The sequence below is a fragment of the Nerophis ophidion genome, linkage group LG25 (genome assembly GCF_033978795.1).
Source record: "Nerophis ophidion isolate RoL-2023_Sa linkage group LG25, RoL_Noph_v1.0, whole genome shotgun sequence".
In the NCBI taxonomy this organism is placed as follows: Eukaryota; Metazoa; Chordata; class Actinopteri; order Syngnathiformes; family Syngnathidae; genus Nerophis; species Nerophis ophidion.
The window spans coordinates 10697851-10717706 of record NC_084635.1 but is presented as its reverse complement, the minus strand read 5'-3'; the positions used below and the strand labels follow the sequence as shown (position 1 = coordinate 10717706).

Below are 19856 nucleotides of genomic sequence, written 5' to 3'. Positions count from 1 at the left end.
GCATGTTATTTAGACCACAAGGAAGTGTTTTCCATTTAGAAAAAAATAATAATATGACCTCTTTAATGCAAAATTATACCTGACGAGACCCGCTCATTGGCAGTGCGCCTAATAATCTGGTGCGCCCTATGGTCCGGAAAATACAGTAATTAAAAATGTATTGATTAAAAAAAATAGTTATCTAGTTTTTGATAGGTAGAACTATGACGAGAACAAATGTCATTTTGTATTTGGGAATGGTGGGTGTGCATGTGATTAATCAAACTGAATGCTTTTGTGTGTGTGGAAAAAAAAACAGCCATGGCCACAGAATCAGGATCTGCAAAACCGAGAAGTGCGTCAGCAGCGTTTCGCCCACTTCACTGAGCTTGCAATCATGTCGGTCCAGGAGATTGTGGATTTTGCCAAGCAGCTTCCTGGATTTCTCGAGCTCACAAGGGAGGACCAGATTGCACTGTTGAAGACGTCAACCATAGAAGTTTGTCATGTTTTCTATTTTAACACAGTGATGTTGTTGCTTCAGAGTAGCACGTTCTTTAACAAACGTCTTAACCACTTTTCTCGCAATTCATAGCACCTTCAACTTCTTACACAATATTCATATTCTTTTCTACTCTTTTTTTCAAAAACACTGTTTAATCAGTATACTATTTTGACTATATATACAGTCAATAATATTCCTTGTCCTCATCAGATTATGCTGCTGGAGACGTCTCGTCGATACAACCCTGCCATTGAGAGCATTACGTTTCTAAAGGATTTTAGCTATAATAAGGAGGATTTCGCAAAAGCAGGTACATTTTAATGGATGCTTATGAAGATTGTGAAACAGCATAAGCATGCCATTTATTCAATTTTCTCTTTCGTCTTAATTTCTCTTTAATGTAGAAGCAAAACCTTTCTTTAAATATTTATTGCGAAAGATAAAATGTAAGAAATTGTTTTGTTATGAAACCGCTTCCCCCAATTGTTTATTTCCTAATAAAAAAATAATTACTTAAAAAGCTTTTACATACAAATGGTTTTGGGTTACAATTATGTTCTTACACCTATATTATACCTAATTTAATTCCTAAATCATTCACACTGTACACATAAAGGACTAACAAAATACAGTAATACAAAGAGTAAACGCAATATTTACATGAAGCAGCAATGAAACGACTTTTCTAAAACCATTATCCATCACACATTTCATTTCGAGGCTTTACAATAAAAGCTCTGCGCTACATCCTTTTTGATCTGACTGGGGTTGTCTTGCTGGCTCTTCTGTGGTCTGAAATAATTTTTCCCCAGGCTAGTCTGGAAAGATAACCTCCTCCTCTACACCCAGATCTCCTTGTAGCAACACAGAGTCCATGACTCCTCTAGCATTCATAAACATTGCTATTCTTTATCTTAATGAGGGCTGAGGCAGTCAAGCAGTTGGGAATAAATGCTAGACTAATATCTGTGGGCATTTATTGTCTCTCTTGAGTTTTGTATGATGTTGGATTTCACCTCCATGGTGAGGAATTTGTTTTTCCTTGGCGCATTGCCACTTGGAGGACATAATGAAGTGTAAAATGTAGGGCTGTCTTGGACCAAGGATTTTCATTGTCCAATTTGATTCGTGAGATTTTGCTCATTGTAAACAATCACTTTTTTAAGAGAAAAAAAAAAAGATTGTGATGATTTGTAGTTTTGCCGTTTTAAACTAAAATTACTGAAAATGTGTGATTGATAATTGCACTTTGATAAACTCACGGACTGACTGTCGCCACCTCGCTAGCTTAAATGCTAACATGCATACAAGAGACATTGATGAGATTATATTTGTTGGGCACTCTATATTTGAATACAATTTAAAGTGCTACAGTACACATCAATACTTCAAATAATAAAAGCTTAGCCATTAAAGCAAATAAAATACCAACACTAAAACACTATCGATGAAGCATAAGAAACACAAAACACATACATACACAAATACATTACATACCTACATACTCCAAGTCCGTCCATCTACACGCACATTCATGGCACTAACATACACATATTGAACATATACATTCACTGTACAAACAAACATACATATACTGTACATACACATTTACTGTACAAACATTCATATACACATTCTGTTCATATACAAGTACATATACATACATACAGTCATGCACATAATCACGTTTCATCAAACATACATCAACGTTGTTGCCCTAGGGTAAACTGGGTAACACATGGCATAATCACAAAGCTTAACCCATTAATACTATAGCAATCTACAAGATTAATATAGGTTGCCTCTCTCTCTTCCCTTCCATCTTTCAGTATTCCTTTTTTTTTTTTAATTTCATTTATTTATTTTTTTTTATTATCTTTCTAGCTATCATTACGTATACGTATTGTTGCATTTGTACAACTGTATTGTTGATAATAGAGGTAAAATATTGGTTTTGTGCATGATCAATAGCGCTTTTTCTATTGGTATTTGTATCGCTCCAGTTTTAGTGTAAAAATGCTCATTGTCATTACTATATTATTATTTATTTCGCTAACTGCTTATTTGCTATCACTTTTACGATCATACTTGTACATATAGTATGTGCTAGTGTTCTATTGTTGTTGTTGTTATTGTTGTATTTGCTGTTGTTGTTTTTGTCTCTCTGTGTAATCCCCCTCTAATCCCCACAATTTCCCCCTCTGTCTTCCTTTTTTTTTCTCGTTCTATCCCCTCCTACTCCGGCCCGGCTGCACCAAATGATAATATAAATACATTTAATAAAGTCTAATTCAAATAAGGCAACAAGAGAAGTATCCTACACTTCTCTTTTGTAAAGTAAATCGGAACAGCCGATATGGGCATCTACATCAACTATATGATTTGCCTGAGAAGCTGGACAGGACAAAAAAAAACAAAAAAAAAACATGCTAAATAATTACTTTTCTAACCGTGTGTTTATTTTTTAGTTATTTTGAAAGAAATTACTAGGTCAAAAGAGTTCAGTGTATCTTTAAGTACTTTTTGAGTACATTCAATATCATTACAATACTAATGATCACCAGGATAATTTTGGTCAGGATAACCGTATTATAAAATGTTCACATTGTCTTATTGAGGGTTCGGAATTGAAAAGATATTTCCGGTTCCGATTCCACTTTTGATTTTGCTTAACGATTGGTTCTTTATTGGTTTTCTTATCGATTCTTATTTGAAAAAAAAAAGAGAGAAGAAAATGGTGAACTGGCATCAATTTTGTTTAGTGCAGTGAGGTCTTAAGAGGGACGAAGAGAAAAGATCTGAATCGGACGGCTGGATGCGTGAGTTGAATCGGCGTCCCGAAAAATGTACCCTACATAGAAACAAAGCCTCACATACACAGCCGCATGGCGCACACACACGACTGTATTTTTCCTCTGCTTCGGCTGTAACTCGTTCTCGAGTCAATTTTTTGTCAACGCACCAAAGTTGCACTTGTAATTAATTTATGGGAGCGTGTTTGTAAACACGAAGCGTAACTCAAAACATCAAAGGAGTAGTAAATGCTACTACTGTCGACATCTCATATGTGTTGTATCCCTCTTCTCAACAGGCCTTCAGTTTGAGTTCATCAATCCCATCTTTGAGTTTTCTAAAGGAATGAATGATCTGCAGTTGGACGAAGCTGAATATGCTCTTCTTATTGCCATCAACATATTTTCAGCAGGTTGGTTTTCATTCGCACTGAAAAAATAGAAACAGAATTCATATTTATCAGACAACATGAACCATATATGCCTGTATTGTCAAAATATTGATACTAATGCACATTAAAATACTTAAGGTCCCGCTTTTTTCAATATCAACAGTACCGAATACTGTACAATTTTTTTCTTTTGCGAGATGTGTCAGTTCTGCACTGATGGAAAAAAAATTAGATAGTGTTTCCCATATGTTTAGCTATTGGAGTCACAAATGCGATTTGGTGCTTCCGGTTTGCCCTCTCATATACAAATTATGATACAACTGTGGCAGTGTAGCCAAACTGTAGGTGTAGCTTTGCCAGAGAATAATTTGTCGCCTGAGTGAAAGCGAAGATCTGCCACCACAAGTCCAGGAGTCTGCATTACCTTAGCATGCAAAAAAAAGCGTGTAATCCAACCTTTATTACTTCTATAAGTGAAAACAAATCAAAGACCATGTGGCCCAAATCGGATTTTTACTCGCTGGCTGCTGCCGCTGCAGGTAAAATGTAATCTTTATCAGATGCCAATATTAATGCCGACAGGTCCCAATGTTATCCCAATGTGGCCTCGAGGTCACTTGCATGCGCAGTTCAATAAAGTAAAAACAAAGGAAGTTGACCAATTTGTGTAATTCCCGTCCTTTAACAATCGCTATTTCTTTGGAATAAAAATATATATTCATATTTTACATAAAGCCTATTATTTGCGCATCATTGACTAGTGATGCGCCAAAAAATTTGGCTGTCGCAGAAATACTTTGCTCCAAAACCAGATGTTGTGATTAAGTATCCACTTCCGCTGGCGGTTTGCAGCTTTCCTCATGCAAAGATCAGTTTAGAAGGACTTTGGAGCGTTTAAACTGGCAAAAAAAAATCCCAACTGTGTCTGTCACTTGAGGGCAAAACAAATCTGATTTGGTGTGCAGTGTAAACGGGGCCACAGAGACAGTCTTCCTGTGTTTGGAAACATTTTGAACACCCAATTTCAACACTTATTTTACCAGGAACACAAAGTGTGTTGCCTGGGGGCCATTTGCATGACAAAGCTCTCTTTTTATAGACTGGTGGCACATACTAGAAATTACATACACACAAAAAAATTGTAAAATAACATACACATACTGTACATACATATATAACTATATATGTGTGTGTGTGTATATATATATATATATATATATATATACACACAGATATTACGACAATTACCAAATGTGGGTCTGTAATGTTTCGCTGCAATCCAGTAGATGGCAATAATGCACATTGGAAACGTGGATACAAGCGCAGGTGAAACTCTTGTGTTGTCAGAGGTGTTCAAGGTCTTACTAAGTGAAAGATTTGACGAAGGCTTATTCTGTTGTTTAGTAATTTGATTGACAGTCCTTTTATTTTTTATAAAGTGTTTACTAACAGGGCCACTGTGCATTAAAGCAGATTAATCATGTTTAATTTTCAGTCGGTATTGTGTTTTCATATTTTTCATTATTCTGGTTGATGGTGCTTTGTACAACTTGCAAATTGTTTTTAGCCAAGTACCCCTTAACCCCTAACCAGTGGGCGGTAAAAACATAATGCCAAAAAAAGTCAAATTAAAACAAAAACATGGTTTATTTATCCAAAACAAGCTAGCAACAAACAACTTGTGCCTCTCCCATTCCGGAAATAAAACATTTGCCCACCCAAGTGTATTCTAATTTTGCATATTCAAGGAACCAGCTTCCTATATAGCAGGGGTCTCAGACACGCCGCCGGGGGGCCAATTGCGGCCCGCGAGACGTTATTTTGCGGCCCCCACCTTAATATGAAACTTTAATGTTAGTGCGGCCTGCAAGTTTTGTATGAATGGCGCATGACAGCGTTGTGTGCAGAGCTGTAGGAATCTACAAATCACGGTGTGGTATGTGGCTCTCGAGGGCCGAACATTGACATCACTTGCATGATGCAAGCAGAGAAACCCCCCTCCCTCCCATTTTCTCCAGACAGAGACGATTTTTGTTATTTTGGTCCAAAATGGCTCTTTCAATGTTCTTGGTTGCCTACCCCTGCATTAGTGGAAAAGCGGCAAATGAGTGAAAGCGACAGAGACTTTGCCATGAAGACGAGGGTTTTCTAACTGCAGTCACACCGTGACATCTGTCCGTCAGTAATAGCATTCCTCGATAACCTGGACCAATTCAAACCGTTATTTTTATTTATTTTTTATTTTTATTTGCATTGCCTCACATTTCTTAATCCTCATTTTTTTCCATTTGTATTTTGATTTTATTTTGTTTTGAAAATTAAAATAAAGACATTTAAAAATATTTTTTTAAAGAAATCTTTCCTTGCGGCCCAACCTCACCCAGACTCTGCATCCAATGGCCCCAGGTAAATTGAGTTTGAGACCCCTGCGCTATAGTATACCGTTATTTTGGTCTATTTCTTTTATTTTCTCAGAGTTACAGGAGCGCTCTGCTGTTTTTAAGGACCTTCTGCATCTATGACAGCACTCTCGTGATTGTAAGAATGTGCTGCAAAAATATTAGTCTCTCATAAGTTTTTTGAACTGAACTCATGAGCCCAAATGATGAAAGAGAGAGGACCTAAAATGCACCCTTGAGGAACACCACTAGTATAACAAAAGAAGTTGAAGAAATGACTACAGACTGCATCTGTAGTTAACAAACTAAAAGTTACCTGAATAACATCGTGAATATAATGCCAAAAAGGAGAGGACTTAAAACTGGGGTACTTGAATTTTGTGACCTCAAACGGACAAGCGGTAGAAAATGGATAGATGGAATAAGTGTACGTTTCAGACTTTTTATTAGCCTATTTTATTACAAATTACATGATGATGTCACACTACCACTATATTGAAAGAATATTAAGAACAATGTTGTTTGTTTTATATTCTTAAAATTTAAAAGGGTTAAATATTGTTATTTATGAAAAGATTATTGTTTGAATTTATATACTGGGAGGCTATAGAACACTGCTGTTCTTTTTTTGAATGTATAGTTACCGCTTGGCAGCAAATGCTGCAATTTGAATTCTGTGCAAAAAGATGTTAAAGCACAGTGACCTTAAAAACTTGCCAGTTTGAAGCTGTTTTTATTTAAGTAGTTAATCTAAAAGTAGATGGGTTCAGTTTTTTCTCAATTATGGTATCAAAAAGTATCGAGAATCTGTATTGACTACTGACATGCTGGTTTTGTGACAACCCAATGTGCCTGAAGGGAAGTGTTTGTGCATGTTTAAAATATATATTTATTGTGCTTTAATATCTTTTTTTTCCCCCCCAGATCGGCCAAATGTGCAGGATCATGATCTTGTGGAGAGGTTACAGCAACCGTACGTTGACGCTCTGCGCTCTTACATCATGATAAAGAGACCAAATGTAAGTGTCCACTGGTTTACGTAACAACTTCTCTTGTTACATATCGTGTGTCGACATGACCTTGTTAGCGTAATCAGAGCCAGCACATTAGGTCATGACAGTAACTGTTGGATAGGTTGCTTTTGTGGTGTATAAGCGACATATACCGTTTTTAAAGCTAAAAAAATACAACATTTTCTCGAAGAATTTAAAACCAAAAGTAGCAAGTTTTCAGCGATGATAAGTCCTATTGCTATGTGGACAAAAGAGCATGCTTTAGAACACAGACCCTAGCTAAGGCGAAGCAATATTGTCACAGCAGTCTACGTTCAGCAAAAATGTTAGGACATTTGTAAGAATACTGGTGAAGGTATTTTAGTTTAAACTCTAAAATACAACAAACCTATTCTTTTGCAGTGCAGAAAAGGAAAATACTAGGGCTGTGAATCTTTAGGTGTCCCACGATTCGATTCAATATCGATTCTTGGGGTCACGATTCGATAATATATCGATTTTTTTCGATTCGATTCGATTCTCAATTCAAAAACGATATTTCTCCGATTCAAAACGATTCTGTATTCATTCAATACATAGGATTCTACCCCAGTCTGCCGACATGCTAGCAGAGTAGTATATTTTTTTTTTAAAAAGCTTTTATACTTGTAAAGGACAATGTTTTATCAACTGATTGCAATAAAGTAAATTTGTTTTAACTATTAAACGAACCAAAAATATGACTTATTTTATCTTTGTGAAAACATTGGACACAGTGTGTTGTCAAGCTTATGAGATGCGATGCAAGTGTAAGCCACTGTGATACTATTGTTCTTTTTTATTATTTTTATAAATGTCTAATGATAATGTCAGTGAGGGATTTTTAATCACTGCTATGCTGAAATTATAATTAATATTGATACTGTTGTTGATAATATTCATTTTTGTTTCATTACTTTTGGTTTGTTCTGTGTCGTGTTTGTGTCTCCTCTCAATTGCTCTGTTTATTGCAGTTCTGAGTGTTGCTGGGTCAGGTTTGGTTTTGGAATTGGATTGCATTGTTATGGTATTGCTGTGTAGTGGTTTGCTGGATTGATTAACATTTTTTTTTTTTTTAAATTAGAAAAAAAAAAAGATTCTGAATCGCACAACGTAAACGATTCGATTCGTATTCGAATCAATTTTTTCCCACACCCCTAGAAAATACATAAATAAATTAATTTGTACTGTTGAATGATTACCTTTTTTTAATCAGATGAATCCCATTTTTGGATGAATCACTGTAAATTACTTTGTTGCATAATTTAAATTAACTTTAAAAGCTATATTTTGACACAATTGCAATTTTATTATTACAATACCATACACAGATATTTTTTTTAATCAAATATATGTAATTTATTTGCTGTTAATTAATTAGTACTTGGTAAAAATTACCTAAAGTCCCATTAATTTTGAAGCGATAACCATCCGAGCTTTAGGTAAAGGAGCATTTGGGGCGGCATAGCTCGGTTGGTAGAGCGGCCGTGCCAGCAACTTGAGGGTTGCAGGTTTGATTCCCGCTTTCGCCATCCCAGTCACTGCCGTTGTGTCGTTGGGCAAGACACTTTACCCACCTGCTCCCAGTGCCACCCACACTGGTTTAAATGTAACTTAGATATTGGGTTTCACTATGTAAAGCGCTTTGAGTCACTAGAGAAAAGTGCTATATAAATACAATTCACTTCACTTCACTTCACATTTAGAGTCAAAATCAATTGGGGTAATTAATCTGCGTTGATACATGATTAATACAATGATTATTTGTGATTAATCACATGCGTTAACTTGTTGAAATTGACTGCCCTAAAATAAATAAAACAATGTTGGTGAGAAAAAATATTAGCAAATGTGGGTCTGTAATGTTTCGCTGCAATCCAGTAGATGGCAAAAATGCACATTAGAAACGTTTATACAAACGCAGGTGAAACTCTTGTGTTGTCCGAGGTGTTCAAGGTCTTACTAAATTAAAGATTTGACAAAGGCTTATTCTGTTGTTTGGTAATTTGATTGACAGTCCTTATTTTTTATTAAGTGTTTACTAACAGGGCAACAGTGGATTGAAACAGATTACCGTATTTTCATTTTGGGGTCTTTAAACATCAGAATAAACACAGAAACGGCACGCCTCCCACAGTCATATATCCCAACATGCACCGCACGCTTCTTCTTCAGGGGAAAATAAGGTCGGCGGCTGTAGAAGAAAAAGAAGCGTAGAAGAAGTGCACTTCTTCTCCGGGGGAAAATGAAGTTGGCGGCCGCTTACCGTAGTTGCGAGACCTCCATCCATCCATCCATCCATTTCTACCGCTTATTGTGGCTCAATATTGGTCCCCTCTATATTTCGCCCCGGATTATAAGGCGCACTGTCAGCTTTTCAGAAAATTTGAGGTTTTTAGGTGCGCCTTATAGTGCGGAAAATACGGTAATAATGTTTCTTTCTTCCTCAGGATCACTTGATGTTCCCACGCATGCTGATGAAGCTGGTGAGCCTCCGTACGCTAAGCAGCGTGCATTCCGAGCAGGTTTTTGCCCTCCGCCTTCAGGACAAAAAACTTCCCCCGCTGCTGTCGGAAATTTGGGACGTCAACGAGTGACTGCAGTCCCGATATCACACTCCCTGGCTTTTCCTGAATTTCATGACTTGGCACGGCATCGCGCAGGAGCCTGAACCCATCTCATGTGGTCATGGACTCCTTCCCGCATTGCGCTGCTGTTGGGTTTTTTTTTGTGAGGAGTGTCAATGCCCTTTTGCTCTGAGATGGAGGTCGTGGTTTTTCCTTTTTGTGGATGCAGGCATGATTTTCCCCGACATGTAATGCCAGCAGGATGCTTTTGGATGATTTCTGGAAATGGAGTGCAGTACTAATTTCGTTATCTAACAGCTACAGTCAGAATGCTCTCGGAATAATAGTTGCTTCATGTCATGATTCCAGCCGGGCTTACAGTTAATTTATTCAGTAGTAACTTGGGTACAGCTGCAGTTCAGGTTTGTTCCATACATCCTGGTAGGAGACATGCTTGTGTACATTTTGGAAGCAGTGCAGTACAGAGAATCGGTGTAGTTGCTCAGGTAAACTAATGTGAAGTAGATGCATCCTTTAATAGATCACTTGGGTGGGATCCTGTTTATCAACAATGCACACAAATTATTTATTTTTATGTGTGAAGTCTCCACAAGATTGTATGAATAAAATACTAATCCTTAGTAATAGCAAACGACTAAAGTGATGTCATGGATCACATAAAACAAAAGGGGTGGGGGGACATACAGTGGAACCCTGATTTACAAACTTAATTTGTTCTTGAAAGAAGTTTGTAATTCGAAATGTCCTTAAAGTGAAGCAAATTTCTCCATAAGAAACAATGTAATTATAAATAGTGGGTTCCAGCCTTGACAAAAGTCCCCATTTTAGTGAAGGTTTGTACACTTTGAACTATACAGTGCTGCACGGCCGGGTGATATGGATGAAAAAGTATACAGTATCTCGACATATTTTTACTTAAACTCGATATTTCATATATATATCGGTATATTTTTCGGTGAAAGTATACATATAAAGATATTCATTTTTGAGCGATATTCAGTAAAACAACTGTTCTGTAAACAGTCAGTGGCACTTTTATTGACCCAGTTAGTCAAGATGGGGATTAAAAGCAGAGAGAAGAAACTGTTTAAGTCAGGGGTGTCCAAACATTTTCCACTGAGAGCCGCACACTGAAAAATCAAAGCAAGCTGGGGCCATTTTGATATTTTTTTTATTTTAAAAACCAATACAAAATATGTATAAAAATATACATTTAGGCCTCCACTCAGGCTTGGTCCCGGGGACACCAAGGGGTTTTGGTCAAAAAAATATAAAAAATGTGTCATTATTCAGTATTATTATCATTATAGGCTTAAATCTCTCAATCAACATTAGGTCTGTCTGTCTGTCAATATAACATTTAAAAAAAAATCAAGTTGTATGCTCTTTTTGTCAAAGAAAACCATTTTTTAATAGAAAAAACACAAAAAATACAATATTTTCACCCAATAAAAATTTTAAGTGGAATATTTTAGATTATATAATAAGTGTAGCTTTAAAAAGGTCAATAAGTCATATCAACATTGATTTTTATTCATTATTATTTTTTGAGCAATGGCACTTAAAAAAAAATCACACTAAAATAATTGGGGATCTAAAACAGTCCTATTCATTAAAGTGTTAAAAAATTAATTATAATTATTTTGTTTACTTTTAACACATTAATCTCTAGATCAACTTCAGATCTATCCGTCAATTATATGTATTATTGTTGTTTATGTTTTTTGTTTGTTCATTTTAAAACAAAAACGTGTGGCAAACACAAAATATTCAACATTTTACACAAAATATATCTCAAAGTGGAATATTTAATGTGACGTAATTGGTGCCTTGAATAGGTCAATAATTCATAATGACATTGATTTTGATTCAATATTTTTTTAAAGAAAGAAACAGCCTGCATGGCAGCTTTGTATTAGAATCAAAATTGCAACATTTTCTTGTTAAATTTCACCTGTTTTCTCTTTTATACTACTGTTTATGTTTTGTATTTTTTTAATCATATTTTTAGAATGTGGCGTTGGGCCGTTAAAAAATTCTCTGCGGGCCGCAAATGGCCCCCGGGCTGCACTTTGGACATCTCTGGTTTAAGCAGTGTGGAATTACATAACATACATAAAATTGAAAAATGTTATTTTTACGTAAAATAAATTACAGTCGTGCAAATAATACATCCATCCATCCATTTTCTACCGCTTATTCCCTTTTGGGGTCGCGGAGGGCGCTGGCGCCTATCTCAGCTACAATCGGGCGGAAGGCGGGGCTACACCCTGGACAAGTCGCCAAAATGTATCAAACTCTGATTAAAAAAAACAAACAAATTTACATTTTCGATGACCCGCCATATCTTGCCTCTGATTGGCCTGTCTGTAAACAATCAACCAATCATGGATGTTCTTACACTGCAAGCATGTCTTGGAAGGAAGGGGAGGGGTTTAGTCACCCATGGGGGGAGAGCAGGGGAGAACAAGGAACACAAACAAATAAGCGGCGTTTGGTCATTTTAACGTGAAATAAATTATGTCGATATTACGCTATTTTCTTATTTCATATCTTGTTTAAAAATAATCGCTATATCTTACAAACTTGATAAATCGCCTAGCCTTACAGTGCTGTATATCAAACAAACATACATGCTGCTCTGCCAACACACTCAGAGTCACTCGGGTGCCCTCACAAAACCATCAGAAATCACAAAAATCCCGAACTTTGACAACAATATTGCTTCAATCGAAAACATTTCATCCACTTGCATTAACATTGGTAAGGAGCTGGCGAAAAAAGCAGACAGAGAGTGAAGGAATCGGTGGGCGAGTTAGGAACCGTGTGTGTGCTGAAAGAGACGTGTGCCTTCTCTGCTGCTGTGAAATAAGTCTGCTTTGGTGTCTTTTCTCAGAAAAGTATGGTCTCATCAGGGACGGCGTGGCGCAGTGGAAGAGTGGCTGTGCGCAACCCAAGCGTCCCTGGTTCAATTCCCACCTAGTACCAACCTCGTCACGTCCGTTGTGTCCTGAGCAAGACACTTCACCCTTGCTCCTGATGGGTGCTGGTTGGCGCCTTGCATGGCAGCTCCCTCCATCAGTGTGTGAATGGGTAAATGTGGTAGTGTCAAAGCGCTTTGAGTACCTTGAAGGTAGAAAAGCGCTATACAAGTACAACCCATTTATCATTTATCACAAACGAAGTATGGTCTTATCATACTTGTGAGTGCCATTTATGTACTCCTCGTTAATAGTCTTCAGCGATTCCCTTCTTTCTACGCCGGTCTGTTGTCTTTTTGGGACTCATATTGAGTTGGCAAAATGGACAAAACACAGAAAAGTGACTGTTAGTGTAGTGCGGAGCAAGTGGCGTTGAGAGGGCACTGCTTTTGGCCTGCAGGCTGGACACAACATGAATGAATGAATGGAGAGACATGGTTTGCGCATTGGAAGTTTATTTGGCTTGATCTAAAAGTTTGTAAATCGAGAAGGTTTGTAAATGGAGGTTCCACTGTTCATGTATGAGAGATACAAAGGACCACATAGCTCCTATTCAACTGGTAATGTCTGAGAACTTATTGAACTGGGATGTTTAGTCTTGTTAAAAGTAGAACTTTTTATGACTTCAGAAAGATGGACATATTTGTGCTTCCTCTCGTAGTAACAAGTTGAAATGCAACAAAGGCTGATGTGGACAAAAGTGGAAGAAATTACCTTTGACGTATTTATAGTTTCGGATGTACAGCATGAGAAACATGAGCAAGATTACACTTCTTGGATTGTTCTCATTTGTCTCAACCGCTGTTTAATAGGAAGCGCCAATAACCATTTCAGAACTATTTCACAGCATAACCATTGTTTTTATTTAAATTACGGTGATATCACCTCTTGACTTTTAATTTACACTTCCTTGGAGCATTTGAATAGTTGGAAATGTTACCGTAAAATTAAGTATACTAGCACAATACAGTTTTCAGCACTTTGTGTGGTGTTCCTCAACTGTAACAGGCATAAACTGATGCTATTTGAATGTCTTTTTTAAAAGAATCTTCCAGATGTGTTTTATATATTTCTTTTTTTCATAGCAGACGTGTGCTCATCCTAGCGGGGAAAAGCACAGATGGTTCCAATATGCTATGTTTTGTTGAGATTTACTGGCAAGCAGGTGTGGAAATTAGATGCAATTGAAGTGTGTACCATTGCACGTTGTAATTATGAAAAAGGGTCTTGATTTGTACCTGGAATGGCGTTGAATGTGTGTTACAGACCCTAACAAATCAAAAGCAAACAACAGTACCGGTTTTTGACTAACACTTGCAAGTAAAAAAAATACTCTTGGTCGTCGATGACATTTAATTTATGTTCAAAATTTTTTTTTTTATTAAATAATGAAATTGAATTAATGAAGCAGTGTGGTTTAAAGTAGCCTGCAAGGTAGTCTGTGTGCAGTCCTCTAATCAAACAAGATTGTACGCGCTAAAACACGTCCATGTTTGGCTAATGTGACCTAATGTTGACCTTTTGATCTCTGAATCTTGTTCCAGTTCTTCTGTCTGCAAGGGGCAATGCTGTAAAAAGAGGGTTGGAGTAGAGAATTATATTTTAATACATGTAACTGCCAAGAATCGTCTTGTTTTGTATGTACGGTAAATTAAAGCTGAAATATGAATCTTATTACATTTTTAGTTAGAATGTGAATATTGAAAGATATTGCATCACGTATTGTTTTTTATCATGGAAAAAAATTGTGTGTGTATATATGTATATATATCTACATATATAAATATTTATATACATACAGTAGGGCAAAAAAGTATTTAGTCAGCCACCGATTGTGCAAGTTCTTCCACTTAAAATGATGACGGAGGTCTGTAATTTTCATCATAGGTACACTTCAACTGTGAGGGACAGAATGTGGAAAAAAAAAACTGGATTTCACATTGTAGGAATTTTAAAGAATTTATTTGTAAATTATGGTGGAAAATAAGTTTCTGGTCAACCATTCAAAGCTCTCACTGATGGAAGGAGGTTTTTGGCTCAAAATCTCACGATACATGGCCCCATTCATTCTTCCCTTAACACGGATCAATCGTCCTGTCCCCTTAGCAGAAAAACAGTCCCAAAGCATGTTTCCACCCCCATGCTTCACAGTAGGTATGGGGTTCTTGGGATGAAACTCGGTATTCTTCCATCCATCCATTTCCTACCGCTTATTCCCTTTTGGGGTCGCGGGGGGCGCTGGCGCCTATCTCCGCTACAGTCGGGCGGAAGGCGGGGTACACCCTGGACAAGTCGCCACCTCATCGCAGGGCCAACACAGATAGACAGACAACATTCACACTCACATTCACACACTAGGGCCAATTTAGTGTTGCCAATCAAGTTATCCCCAGGTGCATGTCTTTGGAGGTGGGAGGAAGCCGGAGTACTCGGAGGGAACCCACGCATTCACGGGGAGAACATGCAAACTCCACACAGGAAGATCCCGAGCCTGGATTTGAACCCAGGACTGCAGGACCTTCGTATTGTGAGGCAGACGCACTAACCCCTCTTCCACCGTGAAGCCCTATATATATACAGTAGGGCAAAAAGGTATTTAGTCAGCCACCGATTGTGCAAGTTCTCCCACTTAAAATGATGACGGAGGTCTGTAATTTTCATCATAGGTACACTTCAACTGTGAGAGACAGAATGTGAAAAAAAACTTGATTTCACATTGTAGGAATTTTAAAGAATTTATTTGTAAATTATGGTGGAAAATAAGTTTCTGGTCAACCATTCAAAGCTCTCATTGATGGAAGGAGGTTTTGGCTCAAAATCTCACGATACATGGCCCCATTCATTCTTTCCTTAACATGGATCAATCGCCCTGTCCCCTTAGCAGAAAAACAGCCCCAAAGCATGATGTTTCCACCCCCATGCTCCACAGTAGGTGTGGTGTTCTTGGGATGAAACTCGGTATTCTTGTTCCTCCAAACATGACTAGTTGAGTTTATACCAAAATGTTCTATTTTGGCCTTCTTTCATCTCCGTAATATCGCTAAAATTCGCTCCATTTTGTCCACTAACGACGCTGAGATCATTATCCATGCGTTTGTTACGTGTCGTCTCGATTTGTGTAACCTATTATTTTGGGGTCTCCCCATGTTTAGCATTAAAAGATTACAGTTGGTACAAAATGCGGCTGCTAGACTTTTGACAAGAACAAGAAAGTTTGATCACATTACGCCTGTACTGGCTCACCTGCACTGGCTTCCTGTGCACTTAAGATGTGACTTTAAGGTTTTACTACTTACGTATAAAATACTACACGGTCTAGCTCCAGCCTATCTTGCCGATTGTATTGTACCATATGTCCCGGCAAGAAATCTGCGTTCAAAGGACTCCGGCTTATTAGTGATTCCCAGAGCCCCAAAAAAGTCTGCGGACTATAGAGCGTTTTCCATTCGGGCTCCAGTACTCTGGAATGCCCTCCTGGTAACAGTTCGAGATGCCACCTCAGTACAAGCATTTAAGTCTCACCTTAAAACTCATCTGTATACTCCAGTCTTTATTAAATAGACTCCCTTTTTAGACCAGTTGATCTGCCGTTTCTTTTCTTCTTCTGTCCGGTCCGTTGGCCATGGATGAAGTACTGGCTGTCCAAAGTCGGGACCCAGGATGGACTGCTCGTCCAGAGTCGGGACCAAAGATGGACCGCTCGCCGGTGTATCGGTTGGGGACATCTCTGCGCTGCTGATCCGCCTCCGCTTGGGATGGTTTCCTACTGGCTCCACTTTGGACTGGACTCTCGTTACTATATTGGATCCACTTTGGACTTGACTCTCACGGTTACGTTAGATCAACTATGGATTGGAGTTTCACAATATCATCTTAGATCCGTTGCTTTCAGTCCCCTTGGTCGATAATAGAAAAGCCCTGCCTTTACCGGAAGTAGCAGACGATGACGTCTCCCGTTGATGGCTCCTCACATCCTCACATTGTTTTTACGGGAGCCTCCACAACAAAAAGAGCTATTCAGACCGAGAAAACGACAATTTCCCCTTTAATTTGAGCGAGGATGAAAGATTTGTGTTTGAGGATATTGATAGCGACGGACTAGAAAAAAAAAAAAAAAGTTAAAAAAAAAACGCGACTGCATTGGGACAGATTCAGATGTTTTTAGACACATTTACTAGGATAATTCTGGGAAAACCCTTATCTTTCTATTGTGTTGCTAGTGTTTTAGCGAGTTTAATATTACCTGATAGTCGGAAGGGTGTCTCCACAGGTGTGTTGACGCCAGTGTCTGATGGAAGTCGACGGCAGCTGTATGGACGGCTTAAGCTCAGCTGATCTCCGGTAAGTGGCGACTTTTTACCACAATTTTCTCACCGAAAACTGCTGTTTGACATTTGGTCGGGATCCATGTTCGCTTGACCGCTCTGATCCATAGGAAAGCTTCACCTCCGGGAATTTTAAACAAGGAATCACTGTGCGTTTGTGTGGCTAAAGGCTTAAGCTTCCCAACTCCATCTTTCTACTTTGACTTATCCATTATTAATTGAACAAATCGCAAAAGATTCAGCAACACAGATGTCCAAAATACTGTGTAATTATGCGGGTAAAGCCGACGACTTTTAGCTGTGTGTGTGCGCAGCGCTAATATTTCCTTACAGTCCGTGACGTCACGCGTACACGTCATCATTCCGCGACGTTTTCAACAATAAACTCCCGGGAAATTTAAAATTGCAATTTAGTAAACTAAAAAGGCCGTATTGGCATGTGTTGCAATGTTAATATTTCATCATTGATATATAAACTATCAGACTGCGTGGTCGGTAGTAGTGGGTTTCAGTAGGCCTTTAAGGTCCAAGCTTACATCACACTCAAATTTTTACTGCACACCTTTGGTAAGTGCCGGAGTGAGAAGAGGTTTTAAACTCATCATTGATATATAAACTATCAGACTGCGTGGTCAGTAGTAGTGGGTTTCAGTAGGCCTTTAAGGTCCAAGCTTACATCACACTCAAATTTGTACTGTATACCTTTGGTAAGTGCCGGAGTGAGAAGAGGTTTTAAAAATAATTAGCGCATGCTTACTTTTACCGCATGCCTTTGGTAAGCGCAGGAGTGAGAAGAGGTTTTAAATTAATTAGCGCCCAGGCGGCAATTGAAGAAAATATGGTTAAAAAAAATAAAAAAATTCAACGTATTCTTTAGGGTAAGCGCAGGAGTGAGAAGAGGTTTTAAATCAATTAGCGCCCGGGCGGCAATTGAAGAAAATATGGTTAAAAAAAATAAAAAAAATTCAACGTGTTCTTTAGACTTTTCAAAACAAACGCTCAAAACATTTAATGCCATCCAACACATATAGTTGTGTTGAAGATATAACATAAAAATATCGACATTCGTGTCGAAGTGTCCACCCCCAGTAGGCGGAACTGCCCACACGGATGCGGGCGAGGAGGAGGATGTTGAGAGGGAAGGTAGGAGCGGGTTGAGCAGGGAGGTGGACAAGCTATTTGCATCCTCTTTTTTTTTTTATCCATGGCGCGAAGGCTGGCTCTTACGTCCTTGGTGTATTTTAACGTTACACGGCGCTTCGAGAGGAAGAGACCTACTACTCCCCGCTCGCTGTGACCGAGAAGGGCATCTCCTAGGCGGGCCGTCATTACCAACAGCTGGCGTCTCCACGGCGCGGTGAAGCTAGCAGGCTAATGACAGCAGGTGAGGATGGCGTTTTCGACACAAACTTCACCTTTCTGTGTTATATTATCAACGTTAGTACAAATGGAAAAAAAAAGAAAAGAATATCGTGCCGACGTCACGTTTGTGTTGTAATACTCGACAGGCGATTCAAAGCCGCCAACGCTCAGTTAGCAACCAGCTAGCTAATCCAATGGTGACGTAGAAAAAGCAAATAGACATATAAGATGACGAATATGGTGATGTTTTACTAATATGTTGTTTCATACGCTAGTTATAACGACAGCTTTATTTTATTGCAATGCTCCCAGTCGCCCCCCGGCTGGTTGTCGCCGCAGGCAAATAGTGTTAAAATGTGTCGACATTTTTCTGGTGTTGCGTTCACGTTAATGGTAATTGCAGTACACATTTACAGTGTAGAGCAGGGGTCTCAAACACAATTTACCTGGGGGCCACTGGTGGTAGAGTCCGGGTGAGGCTGGGCCGCAAGAAAAGATTTCTTAAAAAATGTTTTTTTTCTGTGCAAATAAGACATGTCGGGGTGCCCTTGTGCTCAACAAAAACATATTGCATCTCCCACTTTTCCTGGAATTGTCTTTGCTCATCACAAACCTTTCTCTTCACTGCAAGCTTTGAAAAAGACACGTTTGGGGTTGTGGAATATATTTGTGTCCAGCCGATGTACGGAAAATGTTATTTGCGCAATGTGTGTCGTTCCGCTTTTCATCCCTACAGGAACGCGGCGATCGGTGGATAATAGCCGGGAAAGTACCGGGATAGTGAGCGCTAAAAAGGGACAGCCCCGGAGTGTTATCCGGTGTCATATAGACTTAGAATTAGACAAACTTTAATGATGCACAAGGGAAATTGTTCAACACAGTAGCTTAGTTACAAAGATGGAAAGTGTAAGGATGGAAAGGACAATGCAGGTATAAATAGACCAGGTATGGCAATGTAAAATATAACACATCTGCGAATATATACAACATATACTTATCATATCGTATATGATATATACAGATATAATATGTCTACTATATATCGGGGCTTCACGGTGGCAGAGGGGTTAGTGCGTCTGCCTCACAATACGAAGTTCCTGCGGTCCTGGGTTCAAATCCAGGCTCGGGATCTTTCTGTGTGGAGTTTGCATGTTCTCCCCGTGAATGCGTGGGTTCCCTCCGGGTACTCCGGCTTCCTCCCATCTCCAAAGACATGCACCTGGGGATAGGTTGATTGGCAACACTAAATGGCCCCTAGTGTGTGAATGTGAGCGAGAATGTTGTCTGTCTATCTGTGTTGGCCCTGCGATGAGGTGGCGACTTGTCCAGGGTGTACCCCGCCTTCCGCCCGATTGTAGCTGAGATAGGCGCCAGCGCCCCCCGCGACCCCAAAAGGGAATAAGCGGTAGAAAATGGATGGATACTATATATCGAAATATATGTAGTGCTCATCGTGAGAGGCAATGCAAATTAAACAATAAAAAAAAGTGAAGTGAATTATA

The 19856-nt window shown here is 38.7% G+C and overlaps 2 protein-coding genes across 25 annotated transcripts in view; both read left to right on the top strand.

The window, feature by feature from the left end:
• The window catches only part of nr1h3 (nuclear receptor subfamily 1, group H, member 3), a 48945-nt gene extending 34604 nt beyond the window's left edge, over positions 1–14341 (top strand). The window contains exons 7-11 of the mRNA XM_061887248.1: positions 299–478; positions 695–794; positions 3576–3689; positions 6992–7086; positions 9549–14341. Of these exons, the coding sequence (XP_061743232.1) occupies positions 299–478; positions 695–794; positions 3576–3689; positions 6992–7086; positions 9549–9695 (636 nt within the window). The 3' untranslated portion in view covers positions 9696–14341. The remainder of the gene's footprint in view (positions 1–298; positions 479–694; positions 795–3575; positions 3690–6991; positions 7087–9548) is intronic.
• A 2469-nt stretch (positions 14342–16810) lies between these two features.
• The window catches only part of madd (MAP-kinase activating death domain), a 92484-nt gene continuing 89438 nt past the window's right edge, over positions 16811–19856 (top strand). For 5 of the 24 annotated variants that reach the window (XR_009804255.1, XR_009804254.1, XM_061887242.1 and 2 more), the window contains exon 1: positions 17493–18376. The gene's annotated coding sequence lies outside the window, so the exon portion shown is untranslated. Of the gene's footprint in view, positions 17009–17488; positions 18377–19856 lie in introns of those variants that run through there. The other 19 variants (XM_061887233.1, XM_061887232.1, XM_061887230.1 and 16 more) reach the window with 12 other exon arrangements.